General features: G+C 31.4%; 3 protein-coding genes and 1 non-coding gene across 4 annotated transcripts; 3 read left to right on the forward strand and 1 right to left on the reverse strand.

The window, feature by feature from the left end:
* The first annotated feature begins 2749 nt into the window (after positions 1 to 2749).
* LOC105435453 (xyloglucan galactosyltransferase XLT2) lies at positions 2750 to 5001 on the forward strand. The gene has a single exon (XM_011656581.2). The coding sequence runs from the start codon at positions 3096 to 3098 to the stop codon at positions 4581 to 4583; it is 1488 nt and encodes a 495-aa protein (XP_011654883.1). The 5' UTR covers positions 2750 to 3095; the 3' UTR covers positions 4584 to 5001.
* A 6046-nt stretch (positions 5002 to 11047) lies between these two features.
* On the forward strand, positions 11048 to 11119 carry TRNAT-CGU. The gene has a single exon. It is a non-coding gene; the product is annotated as a tRNA-Thr (tRNA).
* Positions 11120 to 13505: 2386 nt separating this feature from the next.
* Positions 13506 to 15751, forward strand: LOC101213528 (secoisolariciresinol dehydrogenase). Its single transcript, XM_004143601.3, has 2 exons — positions 13506 to 13764; positions 14835 to 15751. The coding sequence occupies exons 1-2, from the start codon at positions 13673 to 13675 to the stop codon at positions 15649 to 15651; spliced, it is 909 nt and encodes a 302-aa protein (XP_004143649.1). The 5' UTR covers positions 13506 to 13672; the 3' UTR covers positions 15652 to 15751.
* Positions 15752 to 16194: 443 nt separating this feature from the next.
* LOC101213286 (60S ribosomal protein L7a-1) lies at positions 16195 to 18570 on the reverse strand. Its single transcript, XM_004143600.3, has 7 exons — positions 18478 to 18570; positions 18325 to 18369; positions 18042 to 18243; positions 17145 to 17314; positions 16898 to 17026; positions 16715 to 16807; positions 16195 to 16619 (listed from the first exon to the last, which is right to left on the reverse strand). The coding sequence occupies exons 1-7, from the start codon at positions 18478 to 18480 to the stop codon at positions 16488 to 16490; spliced, it is 774 nt and encodes a 257-aa protein (XP_004143648.1). The 5' UTR covers positions 18481 to 18570; the 3' UTR covers positions 16195 to 16487.
* Between the last annotated feature and the right edge of the window lie 616 nt (positions 18571 to 19186).

Here is a 19186-nt window from a genome sequence, read left to right on the forward strand (position 1 = left end):
CTGTAGGGTTGTATTGTTCTTTTTTCCATTTCTAGTATTTGTAAAGTTTTAAAATTGTTGTACCTGTCGTGTTAATAAATACACGTAAAAAAATTGAAACATTTTAAAAATAGGATTGAGTTAGATTGGACTGAAACTTTTAACCTCAATCCAACCCGTATATATATATATATAAATAATGATTTAGTTTTTGAAAATTAACCACCGAAGAGACTAATTTGGTAATTTAGGTGTATAAATGATTAATAGTAAAGAAATAATTTGAGGGATGGTGAGATACACGTGTCAGTTATAGGGTGATCCCCATTGAAGGGTTATTGGTAGATTTCTTACAGCTACGCTTTCCACCGGCAACTGTTTCCAATGCCCATTTCCCTCTACATTTATTGACATTATTATTATTATTATTATGGTAATTATTTCTGTTCCCTTTTATTACTATTACTATTATTATTGTTTCTAATTATTTTGCCTTTCATTTATTGCCTTCTCCGTACTTCTTTGGTAATTCCTAAATTTCTTTTCTCTTTCCCTTTTTTTAACCTCCAAAAACAATGCCTTTTATATTTCATTCCCTTTTTCCATATTTACAACTTCCTACCTTCCTCTTTTTCTCTTATTATATTCTTTTACATTTCCTCTGTTGAACACAAACGCCTTTCTCTTCCTCAATTTTCCCATTTTAATACGCCTTTTAATTCCATGCATTCTTATAAATTTTAAACCTTTACTATTCTTTCGTAATAATAACAATACCCATAATGTGACAAATTCATGATGCTAACAATATTTATAACACTAGTCGGTAACACTAAATATAGCAGTAAAGATAGTCGATAACATTTTTTCTCTTCTTCAGTTAGATTACAAGATTTAATTATAAATTTCAATGCAAACACTAATAATAACAAAAGTAATTAACTGTTGTTGTTGTTGATGTTGATGGATTACTTTTCAACCGTACATGGTGTTAATGTGAGGAGTAACGTATAATTAGATCTTAATATTATTGTTGAAGACTGTTTGAGTTTTTGTTTGGGTGATTGTTAATTTTATTCTTTAACTTATAAACCAAGCCGTTCATATTTATTATAGGTTCATGTAAAATTTTATGTGCACGTGTCGTCGATGTATTTGATTCTTAAATTTTTACAAATTTTCTCTTTTTAAAGTTTAGTATGTTTAAAACTACTCTCAAATTTAGATTATCAATTAAAATCAATTTAATGTTTAATTTTATACTTTATATAAACTAGTTGAGGATGATTTAAACTCAAAACTTTATACATATAAGTTTTCTAATGATACTCCCTAAATACTTATTATTAACAAAAGATCTCATCCCATTCCAATTTTGATAATCTTCAAACTACAATATATATTTTTTATTATTACTATTGCTACATATTAAAACAAAAATCAAAGATTACATATTTAATATCCTTATTTAATTTAAATACTCATTTAACTTTGAAGGATCCTTTTAAATTACGTTAATAATTAGATTTTAATTTTATTGATTTATGAGATTGCACTACAAGAGATTATGGATCTCTCGATACCGTTTTACACCGTATAAATATTTGAGTGTTTTTGTGGTGTTCATAAGTTTATGGTCTCTCAAATAGAAAAATTGGATAATGTCTAAGTGTAAATTGAATCAAATGAAAAATTAAATTGTAATTTGGATTAGTTTTAGAACATTTGAAAAAAAAAATACTTACGATAAGATTACATAAGATTTCGAGAAATTTACTTTCAAGTCAATCCAATATTTAAACAAATGATAGTTTGAATGTACCATTAAAAGGAGTTAGATTTTCTTTTTATCTTTGTGAAAGTGATAATAAACTTTTGGATGAAAAATTCAACATATTAATAAATTAAACAACTTGTAATTTAAATCTCTCTTTATAATTGTACTCAAAATATTGAAGAGTTTAGAGGAATTGGTATCTAAAAAATTATGTATTTTTTTTAATTGTTTTGAGAAAAAAGTCAACTAAATTATGTTTAAGAAAGTTTTTGTTTGTTAAATAGTTAATTATCCACCATGAATAATCTTTATTATATGCTCAATTCTTTTAATTAAAAAAAAAATTAAACCTCTCAAATGAAACAAAAGAAAATATCATATCAACTAATCTATGCATATAAAAGAAATGAAGATAAAAGGCAGGAAACGGACTTTTCCAACCCCGTTCAACAAAAGGAAAGTTCTTTCGAATTGACTACATAAAAATAATTGTTATTAAGAAGTTATTATTTTAAACTTCTTTTTTTTTTATTAAAAGAGTTTAAAATTTAAAAATATTCCAAAAACTAGTTAAGCGTTTATTTATTAAATGATATTTTTTTAAAGTTTTAAATATAACTTTAAAATGTAATGTTGCAAAAGGAAAATACATCTTTAAATTGTAATGATAACACTATGAACCTTAAAACAGGTCGATTATGTTATTAAGATTAATTTTTAAAAAGAAAAGAGAGAGAGAGAGAGAGAGAGAGAGAAAGTTTGTGTTTTACTTTTAGAAATTAATTAAGAATTTGAATAAAATAAATAATGAAAAAGTAAGTCAAAAACATTGAATAATCTAAAAAGCGAAAATTGTAATGATTCCATCATTAAGGAATTTATAATGAATTAAAATCACAAAATTTTACTAACCTTAAATAGTTGAATTAAATAAATAAATAAAACCCGTATTTGATTAAGTTTACCAATATTACCCTCCTCGCCGCTTAGAAATATCAAACGGAGAAGTCCACGGAATCCTCGCATTGTTGTTTACAAAATTTGTTGCTTTACCATCAACGTTCTGGCAACCATGATAAAACGAAAACCGGCACTTGCCGGTCTACAATAACTTAATACGCTGTCGGTTGCTCTTTCACCCGGTAACAAAACTCGACACGTGTCATCTCCCTTTTCCTAATAAAATTTCGGCCCTTCATCTTTTCCACCACAACTCACCCCCTCTTCTCTTCCTCACTCTAAAACCACCACCCAATTCTCCCCTGGCGGTGACGGCTGACGACGCCCACGGTCACAGTCACCACATTTTCTATACCTAATTTATTTTTATTTTACTCTGATGCTTCCTCTTTCGGGTAACTCCTCGCCCGCCGAGCACCATCCGAAGAAATTCAAAGCATCCTCTGAGTTTTTCGATAGGAAGAATTCCTTCAACTCCTTGTTACAGCAGTTTCATCATCAACAATCTCGGTTATGGCTTCTACTTGTAATCCTCTTCCTTCAGATCCTCCTCCTCTTCACCATCCGCTATCTCCCTCTTCCTCTCCCACCAGCGCTTTCCTCCTCCACTAACCAACAACTCCACCGCTTCCCTTCCGTCGCCGTCTCCCCCGCCGACATTGACGGCGGAAATTGCAAAAACGGCAGGATCTTCGTTTACGATTTGCCGAAGCTGTTTAACCAAGACATTCTCGAAAACTGTGATAATCTGAATCCATGGAGCTCGAGCTGTAGCGCGATGGCAAACGGTGGATTCGGCCAGAAAGCGGATTCCTTGGCCGGGATTATACCGGAGAATCTTCTTCAGTCGTGGTATTGGACGGACCAATTCGTAACGGAGATTATTTTCCATAATCGGATTTTGAAGCATAAATGCCGTGTTTTAGAGCCGGAATCAGCTACGGCGTTTTATGTACCGTTTTACGCTGGACTCGCAGTGGGGAAATTCCTCTGGACGAATTCAACCCCGGAGGAACGGGATCAGCATTGCCGTTCGATTCTGAAATGGCTATCCGATCAAGAGTATTACAAAAGATCCAACGGCTGGGATCATTTCATTACAATGGGACGTATCACATGGGATTTCCGGAGGAGTAAGGATAAAGATTGGGGATCGGGTTGTATTTATTTACCCGGTATGAGAAATATAACCCGACTTTTGATAGAGCGAAATCCATGGGATTATTTTGACGTCGGTGTACCTTACCCCACAGGATTCCACCCCAAATCCCTAAACGACATATCGGCTTGGCAGGAGTTTATACGCACGCGCCGTCGTACTCACCTCTTCTGTTTCGCCGGAGCCACCCGCGCCGCTTTCCACAATGACTTCCGAGCGATGCTTCTCCACCAGTGCAAGAACTCCACCGGAGAGAAATGCCGCGTTGTCGATTGCGCTGGCAGCCGTTGCTCTAACGGCACGTCAGCGATTCTGGAGACATTTCTCACCTCAGACTTCTGCCTTCAGCCGAGAGGAGACAGCTTCACGAGGCGGTCCATCTTCGACTGCATGGTGGCCGGAGCGATTCCGGTTTTCTTTTGGCGACGAACGGCGTATTATCAGTACGAGTGGTTCTTACCGGGCGAACCGGAAAGTTACTCGGTTTTTATAGACCGGAACGCGGTGAAGAACGGGACAACCTCCATTGAAGCGGTTCTGGAGAGGTTCAGTAGAGAGGAAGTGAAGGAGATGAGAGAGAGAGTGATCGAGTCAATTCCGAAGTTCATTTACGGCACCGGCGAAGTTAGAGACGCGTTGGACGTGGCCGTTGAAGGGGTTTTGAGGAGGTTTAAAGAGCAAGAAGAATGGGAATACAAGTGGAAATAAGGTAGAGTGTGAGGGCAGAAATGCAAATGAAGAAGAGAAAAGGGAAATTGGAAAAGCTTTTTAGTTTTTCTTTTTTTAATTTTTTTAATGCTATTAGTATATATAGTTAGGAATAATGATAATAACAATAATAATAATAATATACGATTCTTTTGGTATGAAGGTTGTAAACTATAGGGGAATAAAATTTTGGAGTGTAATTTTATTTGAGGGGCTTTAAAGTTAAAAAAAGTGGGGGTAGGGGTAAAATTGCAAAAAAGAGAAAAAGGGGAAAAGGGAATTTTGGGGATAAAGTTGTAGAAGGGCCCAGAAGTTGGGTTGTTTTTGGCATAATGGAAAATTGGATTTATTATGTATACTAAAAAGTTATGTGGTGTTAATTTGATAAGAAAATGAAATAGTGTCTTGGTTTTCATAATGATTATAGTGGAATTTTGGATCAAAAGTGATCATTTTATTTTTTAACTTTCATAAAAAGAAATTTGAGTATGAAAACATAAGACCAACCTCTCCATACCTATCTATACTATCTATACTTATTTTAATAAATAATAAATGTTTTAGATAGAGAGTTTTAACAATTTTTTACTTTAATTATTATAATTTATAATTACTTTAATCATTTTGTGCATTATTCATTAAAATATAATGGGTAGATTGTATAGAATAACTTGGTGTACAAGTCTTGTAAGAAAAAAATAAATTTTGGTATCTTAGATTTTTATTTCATTTATGGAAGAAAATATGCAACAGATTGGGGAAAGGAAAAAATAATAATAATAAAGTTCATGTATTAATTTGTTTCCTTTCCTTTACTTATACTTCCTGTAGTTTCCTATTTGAAATTCTTTATATATAATCGTATCTTTTTATTTGAAAAAAGGGTCCATATTTAATTCTATCAATTTTCATTTTAAATTTTAAATTTTAAATTGAATCAAATTAATTATATATTTAAATGTGTTGCAATTTTTATTATATGTTCAAAAAATATTACGAAAACCACCCACCACAAATCAATTAATTAACGATGTTCGGATACAACAACTTCTTCTTATTACGTTACAAAAACAAAAAATCAAAAAACAAGAAATTTAATTTTACTAATTTACTTCATGCATTATTTTTTTTTGTATGTAATATAATGTTTAAAGTTGAATATTAAACAATGAAATTAAAGGGTAAGTTAGTGTTGGGAAATGGGAGGGGAAGAAGGGGCCATTTGGACGTTGCCTCACCCTCTTCTTATACCTTTCTTCTTTGGATGGAACAACCACATTTAAAGTAACTTCATGTACTAACAATTCAACTTCCTCACCCTCACTTGATGCCAAAGATTATACCATTTTACTCTAACACTACATATACGTGTGTGTATACATCCTAAATATGTATATGTATTATCATATTATTTACTTAATTAAGATCTTACAATCAACTAGATTTTTCTTCCCCTATTAACTTTGACCAATAAGATGAGAATTTTGTGTCGTCGAATAGATTGAAATGTAAACTGATCTATTCCTAAAAATATTTACAAGTGTTTTTGACTTCTTGTGTCATTGGCAAGTGAAATTATCAAAATTAGACCAACCAAATGTGATCACTGACCACTCCTCTTTCTTTGGCGATTGATAGTACTGATAAACTAGAATGCACTTACAAAATATGGTTATCTATTTAGGGAAAAAAAATGTAATTTGTCTAATAGGCAACTGACCATAGCATACTTTTAAATGTGATAAAGGTATTCCAATTTAACTCTTTTAATGATCTAACGTGACATTGATCACTTGCCTAATACTTTAAGACGTTTATATCTCTATTTTAACGTAAAGTTGACTAATCGAATGTAGCAAATTCATTGATTCTTAGTTCTAGAAGATTATATTGAATCATGAACATTTTTGTCAAACAATTGATTGAGGAGAGTACACTATCTATAGATAGAAGAATAAAAAATATATAAGTAAGAGGTATAGATATACATATACATATACGTATACGTATTTATTGGTGGTCCTTAGAAATGGAATGCAGAAAGATGGGAGCATAAGGTGGTTAGGTTTATGGGCTTTGTTATGGGCCCATCCTTTTATGGGTTGAAAATCAATTATGTGAAAGTGAAAGGTGGGAATGGGTATGCGAATTATTATGAGAAAAAGTTTGAGAGCATGTGCATTTGCTCTAATTTCTTTTACTATCAATTTATGATATCTCCTTCTCTATCTTTTTCATTCTTTTGTTTTCTTTTCTCAACACTGTCAACAAAATTAAAGCTTTTATTTCATTCGTACAAGTTTTTATGGTAGGTGTCATGTACTCTCTCCATCAAACTAACCTTCAATTACTTCTTTAATATCACTACAATAATTACGGTTTTTCTCAACGCAGTGCAACGTTGTTGAAAACTTCAAATTGCGTTGCGGAAGGCTACTACGACGTCGGCAACCACGTTGCAGAAAGCACGTCATGGATACTTTCCGCGATGCAGCTCGTTTCAACGTTGAGGAAAGTTTCTTCCACGCATGGCTCAGTACGTTGCAATAGCGTTTTGCGACGTCTGCGTCCACGTCGCAGAAGCCGTATTTATTGTAGTATTTATTGAATTTGATAAAGACCCCTTGGCGATTTGCGACGTCAAACCGTATTTATTGAATTCGTTATCAAATTTACTAAACCCTACAAAAAATATACATATGCACTAAACTATACATACATATACATTGCACATTACACATTAAATATACATACACATATACATTAAATATACACATACACATAAAATTATATTTACAAAAAAATATACTTACATATACACATAAATGCAAAAAAAAAAAAACCTACATGAAAAAAAACCACATCAAGACGGCAACAGTGGGCGGTACGACGGCGAAGGTGGCATCGGCAACGACTTTTCTCTCCTTCTCTCTCGAACTTTCTCCCTTTCTCTCTCAAATTTGAGTTTGCGAATGAATTATGAGTTTGCAAATGAATTCAGAGTTGAAATAGGCAAAGACTTTCCGCGACGTCTTCGAAAACATCGCGGGAAGCCTGTATTCACGACGCTGGAGATAGTTGACGTCGCGGATAATGTTCACAAATTAAATGTCCAACTTTCCACGAAGTATGTCAGACGTGCGTCGTGGAAAGTTTATCATTTGAAATTAGGGTTAGACTTTCCACGACGTGGTGGAGACATCCGTCGCAGAAAGTCTAAAACGAAACGAAACTTTTCGACATTCCGCGACATGTTCGAGAATTACGCCGCAAAAAATTAAAACAATAAACTAATTAGTAAACTTTCCGCAACGTTATGTTTCTAGACGTCGCGAAAAGGTGCACATGACGACGTCTTGAAGCGGACGTCGCGAAAACTCTACTAACGCCGACGCTGCTTTTAACGACGTCGTTTCTAGCATCACGATAACTCCGTATTCTTGTAGTGTATGTCAATTGTGTTTTGTGTTTAGTTTTAAATAACAAATCGTATTTTCAAAAGAAAATAAAAATTAAGTGTTTGGTAATAACTACTAAAGTAACCTTATTTTAAATAGTTTAAATAAAAACGAGTTAAAAAAAACAAGTCGGTTCAAGAGTACTCTTTGTTTTGCTAGATATGGATATAGTTTAATAAGAGAAAAGTTATCTTTTTCTATAAATCAAAGAAATATTGCAAGATTTAATTCAAGATACTTTGAATAATGTAGCAAAACTTTGAAACAAAGATGTGAAGGAGTCTTGCATTGAGGGCGTTGAGCAAGTGGCACTAGGCTTCGATTTTGTGTGTGTTTAGTAAAGGTTGATGTATGTTGTAATGGCTAGAAGAGAATGTTTAATAGCGTGTCATTCAAAGTTAAAAGGAACAAAATGATCACTTTTTTTAAAAGAAAATTCAAGGATAAAAAAAAATAAATCAAAGTTTAAAGTATAAAAACCAAAATGAATATATTGAAAAACATACAAAACAAAACAAATATTTTGAAAGTATAATAATCAAAATAAACGATGGACACTAAAATAATATTTAAATCTTTATAATCTATAGTGTATGATATTTAAGTAAAAAAAAAATACAATCCTTAAAAGAAATAAAAAAAATAGAATGGAATATTTTATTCCATTGTCTTGTAGTAAATTTAAATACAAAGCTTGTCAATCATTCATAATTAACTACTAATTAATAATCATTATATTACAACTTTTCTTAGCAAAGGTTAAATTATATATCTATATGCTAAATTTGATTATTAGTTTACTTGTATTTACTCTGCTTTTATTTATTTTCAGGGTTAAGTTGGATATATAACAAACTATATCATACATAAATGATTTCATTATTAGTAATTTTATAACATATAACAAAATTATTTTGAGGTGTATTAGTTTGAAAATGTAATAGATAGTGATGATAAATAGGCGTTGTCTTATAGCATTCATTATGACTTATAATAACGTTGGCACCCAAAAGTGACATTAAAAAATGCTTTCGTAACAATTTGAAAATATCAATATCAATGTAAAAGGGAAATTTTGGTTTACCACTTTTTTAACATTTTGCCTGCCAAATTAAACCACATCCAAATTTAAATTTAAGAAAATTTTCATAAACAAAAATTCATGGTGCAGGGAGCTATGATATACTAAACTTCTTCTTGGAGAAGTTCATCTACGATATCTGGCAGTGAGTACGTTCCTCTCAGAATTGCTTTAGTCTAATCGAAGTTAAATGACTCGTGCACTTTATAATTAGGGTGTGAGTTTTCACACGAGTTGATCGCTTGAGTCTATACAGGCTACCTCTCCTATCCGCTTCTGTGCAAAGTCGACTTTCTTTCTTTCCTTCAAGTCGGGCCATACTAATTAAAGAAGCTATTTGTTTAATTATTTGAATTGGGACATGAGGTTCATTAAATTTTTGGTGAGAAGTATAATGAGTTGGGCTACAAATCAAATCAATTTTGTGTGGTTTTGGAAGAGATGATATCCCTAAACCATACACTTGTTATTTTCTTTAATACAAAAGTACAACACATGGCCAAGGAATCAAATCATATTATTGTTCAATGTCTTTGTCCATTCATATTTTGGGAGATCATATGTAGAGACTTGAATAATTTTGAAATTCATTAATATTCTAAACTAATTAATTCATAATTGTTTTGCTTCTTATTACTTAGTTTTTTCTTTTTAAATTTTATATTCTATCTTACTCATTTTTCTACTTTTTTTTCTCTTTAAATATATAAAGGTAAGTCAAACTCGTACCGATTAAAATAAGATAAGAAAGAATATTTCGAGATAATATTTATTTTATCTAAAAGAGGCTTCTAAATATTCATATTGAAATGTTGTATAAAAGTCCCAAATGTAGATGAAGCACTTCCATTCACATAACAAATGACTAGGACGTTATCATTTTTTTCTAAAGCTTCAAGGGGTCGTTTGGTTCGAAGGTTTTCTGTATGGAAATTGACACATACATTTAAAACTGACCATGCTTTGTTTTAAAGTTCTCAAATTTTTGTCGGGAAACAGTTGATTTACAGGCATCCTTATTTCCTACCTATAGCGTTCTTTTATTTTATTTTATACATAATTTTGTTTACAATATAGTTAATTAATTAATACGAACTTAAAAAATTGATATAAATTATTTATTTTAATAAATTAGTAATGAATGTGTTAAAATACTTAACTTTCTTTACAATAAGAAGTTATTAAATGAATACAATTATTTCTTTACACAAGCTGTTAATTAATTAGCTAATAATAGATTAAATATATTTAATTGATAAAGTAAGATTAATTAAATTCATCTTTTAATAATAGTAATTGATTACTTTGTTGTTTTTTTAGTAATCAAACAATTATTTCTTGAAATTGGTTTTAATCTATATTGCTTCATTAATTGAACACATATAATATTTATAGAACCATTTGTTATATAATATATTGTATTAAAATATATTTTCCTATATTACTTAATTAAAATTAAAATAACTAACTATAAACTTAATTAATCATAAACATTATTAAGTATTAAATTATAATTAATATTACGTCTAACGGGTTAATTTTAATTATCAATTTTCTTTAAAAAAAAATAATTGTACTCAAATGTTAACTGTTTATAGTTAAAATTATTGTTGATTCCAAATGAATTAATTTTTATCAATCTATTAATTATCATCTTTGGCTCTCATTACATCATATTCTCGGGTATTCTATTACATGTCAGTTTTTTATTTACAGTATTCTATTCTTCAGACATCCTTTATTTTCAAGTATCTATAAAACTTTAAACTAAACGACCCTATAAGATAGTTAATACAAAGTTTTAAAGTTATTATTAGAACGAAGTAGGAAGTAGATGGTATTTTTTGTATAGTTGAGTCTAATTATTTTAAAAATAAAAAATAATTTTAATTAAATTTTAAACAACCAATATTATAATATTGATTGCTTCCATAGCATAGTGGTAGTGCGTTCGCTTCGTAAGCGAAAGGTCGCGAGTTCGATCCTCGCTGGGAGCTTTCCTAATTTCCATTTTTATTATAACAATGAGATTTTAGTGTTCAAATACTATTCAACTTTGTTGCATTGATACCCTAATCTTTTGTACTTAATCTTCTTCATTATCATCTAAATCCTAATCAGTCTTTAATTCTCAATTTTTATTTATTAAACTCAAACATGTATTAACACACTCAACAATTAACATTTGACATTTTTGTAGACACTTAAATCTAAATTTAAACACTAAACTTTCTTAATTAATTATATCAATTTATACTCTATATTGCATTCAATTTGGATCAAATTTATGTGTGACTTTATAATTTCAACAATTAAACTCCTAAACTTTTATAAATAAGTCGATTTAAACTCTCAACAAAGATTTTGGTTTGTAATTTTTATACATGCAAAACCTACTTTTTTTTTTTAACATGCAATAATAAAAATATGAACAAATTAAAAGGATAAGACTAACTCTCTTTCAAGCTCTACTTGACACTATAAGATATTATATCTTTTAATGTCAGTAATAATAAAAAGACGTGCATGTACAATAACAAGAGGAAAAAACACCAAAAAAAAAAAAATTGAAACTATAATGTCAGTAGGGTTTTGTTTAATGAAACTTAAGCAAAGCTAATTTCAATGGAACAATTATTTTTGTCCATCTCCTTTTAGTTTGGTTAAGTAGTACGAGATTTATCTTTCAATTTTTCTAGAGGTCTCTTGACCCTCGTCTCTCTTTATCACTCTTCTTCATGGGTTTAGCATCATCGTTCTTTGTAGACATTGTCTAGATCTAAACTAATTCAGTAGACATTCATTATCTGAGTTGAATCTCCTCAAAACTACACTCATTTTCATATTTGAGATACTTCGTTTTGTTTTAGGATATGTTGTGGCCATGATTGAGTTTAACTTTAATTAATAATTCATTTTATGCATGATATGCTCAAGAATATTTGTAAAAGGCCTTTTGTCCTCTTGTCTTGTGATGTGTACACTTATGATGCCTTTAACTTTGTTTTTATCACCAAGCTTGTGGTTCAAAAACTCTTTGTTATTAGTTTCCCCCAATTTTGATGGTTAATTAGAGTCCAAAATATCATGATGTTGACAAACTTAAGTACATCATTGTTCTTCTTTGTTAATTGTGTTTTCTCTTGTAGTAGATTAAGTTACATATTATATAGCTATATGGATAAGTCGTACGATGAAAAAAAAAAGTAAAATATCGATAGAGTATGGTTTATGGATTGAGATGTTTATTGTTAAAAAAATGATTCCAACAATCAAGTATTGCTAACAATCTGAACTAGTTTTAAGATTTATTGCAATTTTTTTCTTAAATTTTAAACGGTTTTAGTTAGCCTTTTGGCTTTCATTTATATGACGAGATTCATTTTTGTTCTTATAGTTTTCAACTCGTCGTCTTTCTCTTCTACCATTGTTACATGCTTTACGATTTCATTTTCGTTCCGTTCACACACATTTCAACAATCGTTAGATTTCTAATAATCATGATTACAACGAAGCATTCAAAACAGCCGTTGGGTGTATTTTAATCTATTGTTTTTTAATATTACTTTTGTCTTTCCAACAATAATCTGTCATTTTCTTCATCCAATCTCTCTTTCCTCTCTATTTCCCATCCTCCAACCATTGCTCCTTCCCTAACTCAGATGCTTTTCTTCCTTTCCCTCTTCTTTTTGTTGTATTCTAACTCTTGCACTTGAAACAGGTAAAAGGCCATTCCATTTTTCTCCATTTCCTTTCTTGATAAAAACTATATTGTTGGATATATAATACAAAAATAGACCAACAACAATCTTCCATAATTAATTAGGGTTTCATTTTCCCATCATTTCCTTACCCATTTGCTACCATCCACCGATCGACCTAAACTCCATACTTGAATTGTCTTCGTTTAATTATATATTCGACAATGGACTTCATATGTCAACAATTACATAAACACACAGGAAATGGTTAAATGAAACCTACTTTTCATGTCTTGTTTGTAATCAACGTGATCAAATTAATTTGATTTCTAATTTGTTGCTAATTTTTTAAAATTCCAATAATGAAATTCAAATATAAAAAACCAAACAAGTCAGGGTTTTTTAAACTTCATGACCAAATACATGACTACATGAACCAAAAAGACACATCAGAAGTGTATTAATAAATATTTAGTGTGCACTTGTCAGTCTTAAAATAAACCATTAACATGCAAATGCCATCCCCCTTGGCTCCCAATTCTTCTTCTTTTTCTTTTTTCCTTTTGTTTTTTAGATTTTAGTAAAAGAAAGAAAACCCAAAAAGAGAAAATAGAAATTGATGATTGATTACATAAACAAGAAAACATGTCCCTTTGACTAAAAACCAACCAAACCATCAATTATTAGACAAAACCACAACAGCCTTCCTTATCAAACTCTCTGTTTTCATTATCACATCTTTCTTTTCCTTCAATTCCCACCATTTAAATTCCCACTCTTATTGTTCATAGCTTTTCAAAAAAGATAAAAATAAATCTTTGAAGATTCATTTTATATCTTTCAACAAGCATGATCCAGATCCGACGGCTGAGATCTCTCTTCAACAATTCTCTTACTTGGAGCTTCTTCTTCAATAGGAGATTTTCTTCTCAACCTGCAAGGTGATCTCTTCTTCTTTTCTTTCTTTTTTGTCTTACTTCTTGTATAGATTTCAGACTAAATTACTTTTAGTTTTTTTAATTTAAAAAGTATGCATATGTGTGGTGTGTGTGTGTGTGTGTGTGTGTGTGTGTGTGAAGTTTTCAGTTTCAGATCTACTAGTTTTAAGCTTTTCAACTCATTTCTTTTAGGGCAGAATTGAGATATTTCGTTTTTTTTTTTAATGTCAATGGATTTACAAGGTATATATATTGAATTATTTGTCAATTTTGAACACTAAAGTTTCAGTTTGGTGTTTAGTTTGTGGATTTTACGATAAATGTGGAATTGGGTTTAGGACTCACTCAATTGAAAACTCTTAGAACACTATTGATCGAAAGGTTGAAAGATTTAAGCTTTATTTGCAAACCGTTGATGCTGTTTGGTAAGTACTTTTTTTAAAATTGAGCCTAAAAAAGTTGAATTGTTAGTCACATTTAAAATAAATTAATGTAAATATAAAACTATTTTGTATTTTAAATTTTGGTTTAATTTTTTAAGATACTAGTAGAAAATAGATAAATAAAATAAATTAGAAACTTAGAAATAGAAAGTAGTTTATATATATGACTGATTTTGGTTACCAAATTAAGACTTCAATTTTAAGTTTTAAATTTAGGAAAGATAAGCTCAACTATTCTGTGGTTTACCAAATTAAGACTTCAATTTTAAGTTTTAAATTTAGGAAAGCTATGCTCAACTATTTTTATTTAATTGTCTTTTAAGTGCTTTAAAGATCTACAAGTTTTCAAAAAAAAAATTCCAATTTTGGTTAATAATTCAAATCTCTCGCCTACTAAATATGGAAAAAAAAATTTAAAAAAACAAAACTTAAAACTAAAATTGTTTAAATCACAATTTCCATGAATAAAGTTAAAAATCTATCATTAATATAATCTATCGATCACAAACTCCAAATAGTTGGATTTAAATTTTGTTTTGTATCATATTACATCAAAATTTATATCATATTACATCTATTAATACTTTGCGTTTACTTGCTATATTTACAAATGTCGGTTATGGTATTTAGGCTCGATGGGAAGATAGCACTGATTACAGGAGCAGCAAGTGGAATTGGGAAGGCAACTGCTGAAAAATTTATAAGTAATGGAGCCAAAGTAGTAATAGCTGACATCAAAGAAAAACTTGGCCAAGACACTGCCAAACAATTAGGACCAAATGCAACTTTCATCCATTGTGATGTTACCAAAGAGTCCAACATCTCTGATGCTGTTGATTTCACTATCTCTCTTCACAAAAAACTTGACATTATGTACAACAATGCTGGTATTGCTTGCAACACTCCTCCAAGCATCTCGGACCTCGACCTCGCTGTCTTCGATAAAGTCATGAACGTCAACGTCCGTGGCGTATTGGCCGGTGTCAAACATGCTTCTCGTGTCATGATCCCTCAACGATCAGGGTCAATTCTTTGCACGGCTAGTGTTACAGGTCTCATGGGAGGATTGGCTCAGCATACATACTCGGTGTCGAAGGTTGCAGTTATAGGCATTGTCAAGTCGTTGGCGTCAGAGTTGTGTAGGTATGGTATTCGAGTGAATTGCATATCACCATTTCCAATCCCGACACCGTTTGTTATTGAGGAAATGGTACAGCTTTTTCCTCGCGTTGAAGAGGCAAAACTTGAGAAGATGATATTCGATTTGAGTGCTTTGGAAGGGACAGTTTGTGAAACTAATGATATTGCTAATGCGGCTCTTTTTCTTGCATCTGATGATGCTAAGTACGTAAGTGGGCATAATTTGGTGGTTGATGGAGCCTTTACTTGTTTCAAGAGTTTGAACTTTCCCCTGCCTGATCAAAATACAATCCATGGGGAATCTTGAAAAACTTGTTGTTTTGGTCATTTGTTGTATGATTTATACAACAAAAATGTTTAATTATATTCAACACCGAATAAATGACATTTATACTGAGTATATGAGAGATTTTTAGAGCTGAAGTTAGAAAAATGTCGAATTGATGTCTTTCAAACAACTAACAAAGAAGTTCAACTTTACATAACATCACAAATTAGAGACTTAAACATCTATAGGAGTAAACATATTGTTTTTTTTAGTGTCAAGATGTTTACGAACATGATGGTTGTTGGACTAAATCTTGAAAACAAAGCAATATTTCTTTGAAATTAAGTTTTTGGATCAAAATTGCATCTTATCGTAAAGAAAGTAGGCACTATTGACACAAGATAAAGCACCCTTGATACCTCTTTCCCAACGTTAGATTCTGTTTATTATGCAAAATAATCTTAACCCTACAATGAAATAGGCTTGGAAATGCTTTTAAATGGAATACTTTAACTTTTGCTAATAGCAATTTTTTCAGAAAACGTAACAACAGGATGCTGAATAGAGAGAACATGGTCAAAGTACCACATAACCCAACTTATATAAGAAAAATGGCATCAAAACAGAATTAATTCCAAAATGTCCTGCTTTGAATATAATGTAGAACTCGTAGAACAAAATAAAATTTCTCAATCCAATAAACTTAAAACTGAAAATAACAATGACAAGCCTCTTAATAATCTGTTTTGTAATCAAAGAAAAATGACTTAAGTTAGACAAGAGCTCATTACCAAATACTAAGCCATGCTTTGACATCCTCTGCTCTGCTAGAAACTTCTCCTTTGTCCTTTGCTCTAGTGTTGATCTGTGAATTCCTAAGACATCCTTTGAGCGGCTTCCTTGGCAAGAAGCCTCTCCTTTGCTTTGGTTTTGGCTTGTGACTTGGAACCCATGATTCCGCCACCCCATTTCTTCCTGTACTCGTCGTACTTGTCATTGAAGTTTGCCTTAACAAACAAAACACAGCAGTAAACATATTAAAAAATAAAGCTCTACACCAGTAGATGTCAAGTGTAACATCTATTTAAACTGTGATCGTCACCTTAATGGCTTCTAGGATCCTGCTGAACTCCAACTTATCTTCGTTCTTTACTGTTGTCAAGCACAAAACTGATGCAGTCTTCTTATGGACAATCTATTGAAAAGGAAACAAGTTTCAAACAAATGTCCATGGGCTCCAGAATACTGGAAAACGTTGTCAGGAATAAGATAAAGAAAAGGTTACCGATCCTAAACGTGCTTTTCCCTTGACAATGCAATATGGAATTTCCATCTTCCTGCACAGAGCTGGGAGCCATACAACCAACTCAATTGGATCCACATCGTGTGCAATTACAACCAGTTGTGCCTTGTTCTGAAAATAAAGTAATAATATATGGATGTTAAGAATAAAAGGAGTGTATCTGACTGCATACAACATTGCAGTTGAAAATAGTGAAATAATTCAAATGTATGGAATAATAAAAGATGACCTGCTCAATGAGGTAGGTAACATGGTTGAGACCATATTTAACAACGATAGGCTTTTTGGCATCTAATGTTTTGCCTTCAGCCTCTTCCTGAGCTCTTTTCAAAAGGCGCTCCCTTTTCTGTGTTTTATCCTCTGGCCTATACTTCAAAAGCATCTTGAACAAATTTGTTGCTGCAAATGCATGAAAAGGCATTTAAAAATAACAGACTAACCAACATCCAACAAATGCCAAGAAACAAGAAAAGTAAAAAAGCAAAAGCCCAAATACACCTTAAATCCAATATTCAATCAAAACCAAATAAAAAGATGACCAGAAGAGTTTCCCGACACAGTTCTCCAAAATGGAAATTAGAAAAAAAAATGATAACTACCATAAAAAACAAAGGCACATTTCATTCACGACCATATACTATAAAGTGTATAATAGGTTCCTACAGAGAGAACCATTTATGACAGTAGGATCGTTAGAATGTCTAAACAACCCAAAATGCGGAAGATCTAAGCATGATCCAACAAACCCAAGGTGGAAAATGGGGTTCACAAGAAAAAATCTAGGTTCCAAGAGACTGAAGCTTACTATCGACTCCCAAATGAACTTGCAATGCCAATCAAAACATAGTATCAAATCTCAAGGTACCAAAACCAAACCATCAATCAGTAAGGTATGGAACTACATATTTCTCCTACACCTCTTTAAAATTAAGTGAAACCATACAACCTATCGTTCAAATAACCTAAAAAGGTCCATACTTTATAACAAATTATGAGAATTCCAGCTGAAAAACAAAAGCATAAACCGAAATGGGACACAATTCGTAATTAACTAAACCATTCAATTATTACTATCTAATACAGCTAATGTACTAGGAATCTCCGTGAGAATTTAGGGTTAAATTACCAAGATTCTTGTCAAGGGTCTTGGTGAACTGATTCAAAGCAGGTGGAACCTTGAGCCTCTGCTTCAAAATCCTCTTTTTCCTCTGAATTTGAACAACTTTGGGCCATTTGACAAAGCGAGTGAGATCCCTCTTGGGCGGCAATGCCCCACCGATTCCAAACTGCTTGGGACGCTTCTCAAATAGTGGGTTTACCACCTTATCCTGCAAAGAATCCAAAGCGGTGTTAAACCAAAGCAATAGAGAATTGAAACAACAAATTTCGCATAAAAACAATGGATATACCAGCTTCTTCTTTGCTGAAACTTTTCCAACAGCCTTCTTCGGAGCCTTGATTCAAGAGTAGAAGAATAATATATATAAGAAAGCAGATAATAAATTGAAACCATTAAAGTACTGATTGAGTGAGGATTTGAAAGAGAGAAAAGGAGAGTGCACCATTTTTCGCGGTGGAAGAGGGACGAGGTGAAGCAAACAGAGCCGCAGCAGTTTTGCTAGTTTAGAGTTAGGGTTTTATTCTGGAGGAAGCCTATGGGAGGAAACGGTTCGGTTCGGTTTTGTAGACAATCCGAACCGAACCTAAAATTTTAAATTTTGCATATGAACCCGAATCGAACCGGTTCTAAAACATGTGGTTCAGACTGCCTTAAATTTGGGATTGCTATTTTAAAATTCTGTATATAATTTTAATTACAAACGGTTCGGTTCGGTTCGGTTTTTAATTCAGTTTTGCTTTTTAAAATGAAAACAGTCTAATTTGATTTTCGATCTGGCTATTTTTCTTAAATATATAGATACATTATTTAAAAATGATCTGGTTTGAAATTGAAAGCAAACGAAAAAATTGAGTATGAAAAGTTTCTTCAAACCATATTGAGTGGAGCTAGAGAAATAGAAGGTTTAGACAACGAGATAGCATAGAGTGATAGGTCAATTCAAGTTAATTAGGTTTTGTTTTGATAATTTTACACTAATATGACGTAAATAAATGGTTAAAAAAACTTCTATATTACAAACAATATCGTTTAGAAATAAATTATTTGAAATTTTATAATTTTAAAAAAGGTATAAATGATTTCATGTTTCAATCAACTTTTGGAACTATTATAAGTTTCATATTAAGTAGGTTGAACACAATCACACAATT

This window comes from Cucumis sativus, chromosome 5, assembly GCF_000004075.3.
Source record: "Cucumis sativus cultivar 9930 chromosome 5, Cucumber_9930_V3, whole genome shotgun sequence".
NCBI classification, from domain to species: domain Eukaryota; kingdom Viridiplantae; phylum Streptophyta; class Magnoliopsida; order Cucurbitales; family Cucurbitaceae; genus Cucumis; species Cucumis sativus.

Excerpts from the sequence above, each read along its gene's own strand:
- LOC105435453 (XM_011656581.2), top strand. The coding sequence starts at position 3,096 with ATGCTTCCTCTTTCGGGTAACTCCTCGCCCGCCGAGCACCATCCGAAG.
- LOC101213528 (XM_004143601.3), top strand. The coding sequence starts at position 13,673 with ATGATCCAGATCCGACGGCTGAGATCTCTCTTCAACAATTCTCTTACT. Across the intron at positions 13,765-14,834 it reads TTTTCTTCTCAACCTGCAAG|GCTCGATGGGAAGATAGCAC; the intron begins GTGATCTCTTCT and ends TATGGTATTTAG.
- LOC101213286 (XM_004143600.3), bottom strand. Across the intron at positions 18,244-18,324 it reads TTTCAGCAAAGAAGAAGCTG|GATAAGGTGGTAAACCCACT; the intron begins GTATATCCATTG and ends GATTCTTTGCAG. Across the intron at positions 17,315-18,041 it reads GACCCTTGACAAGAATCTTG|CAACAAATTTGTTCAAGATG; the intron begins GTAATTTAACCC and ends ATGCATTTGCAG.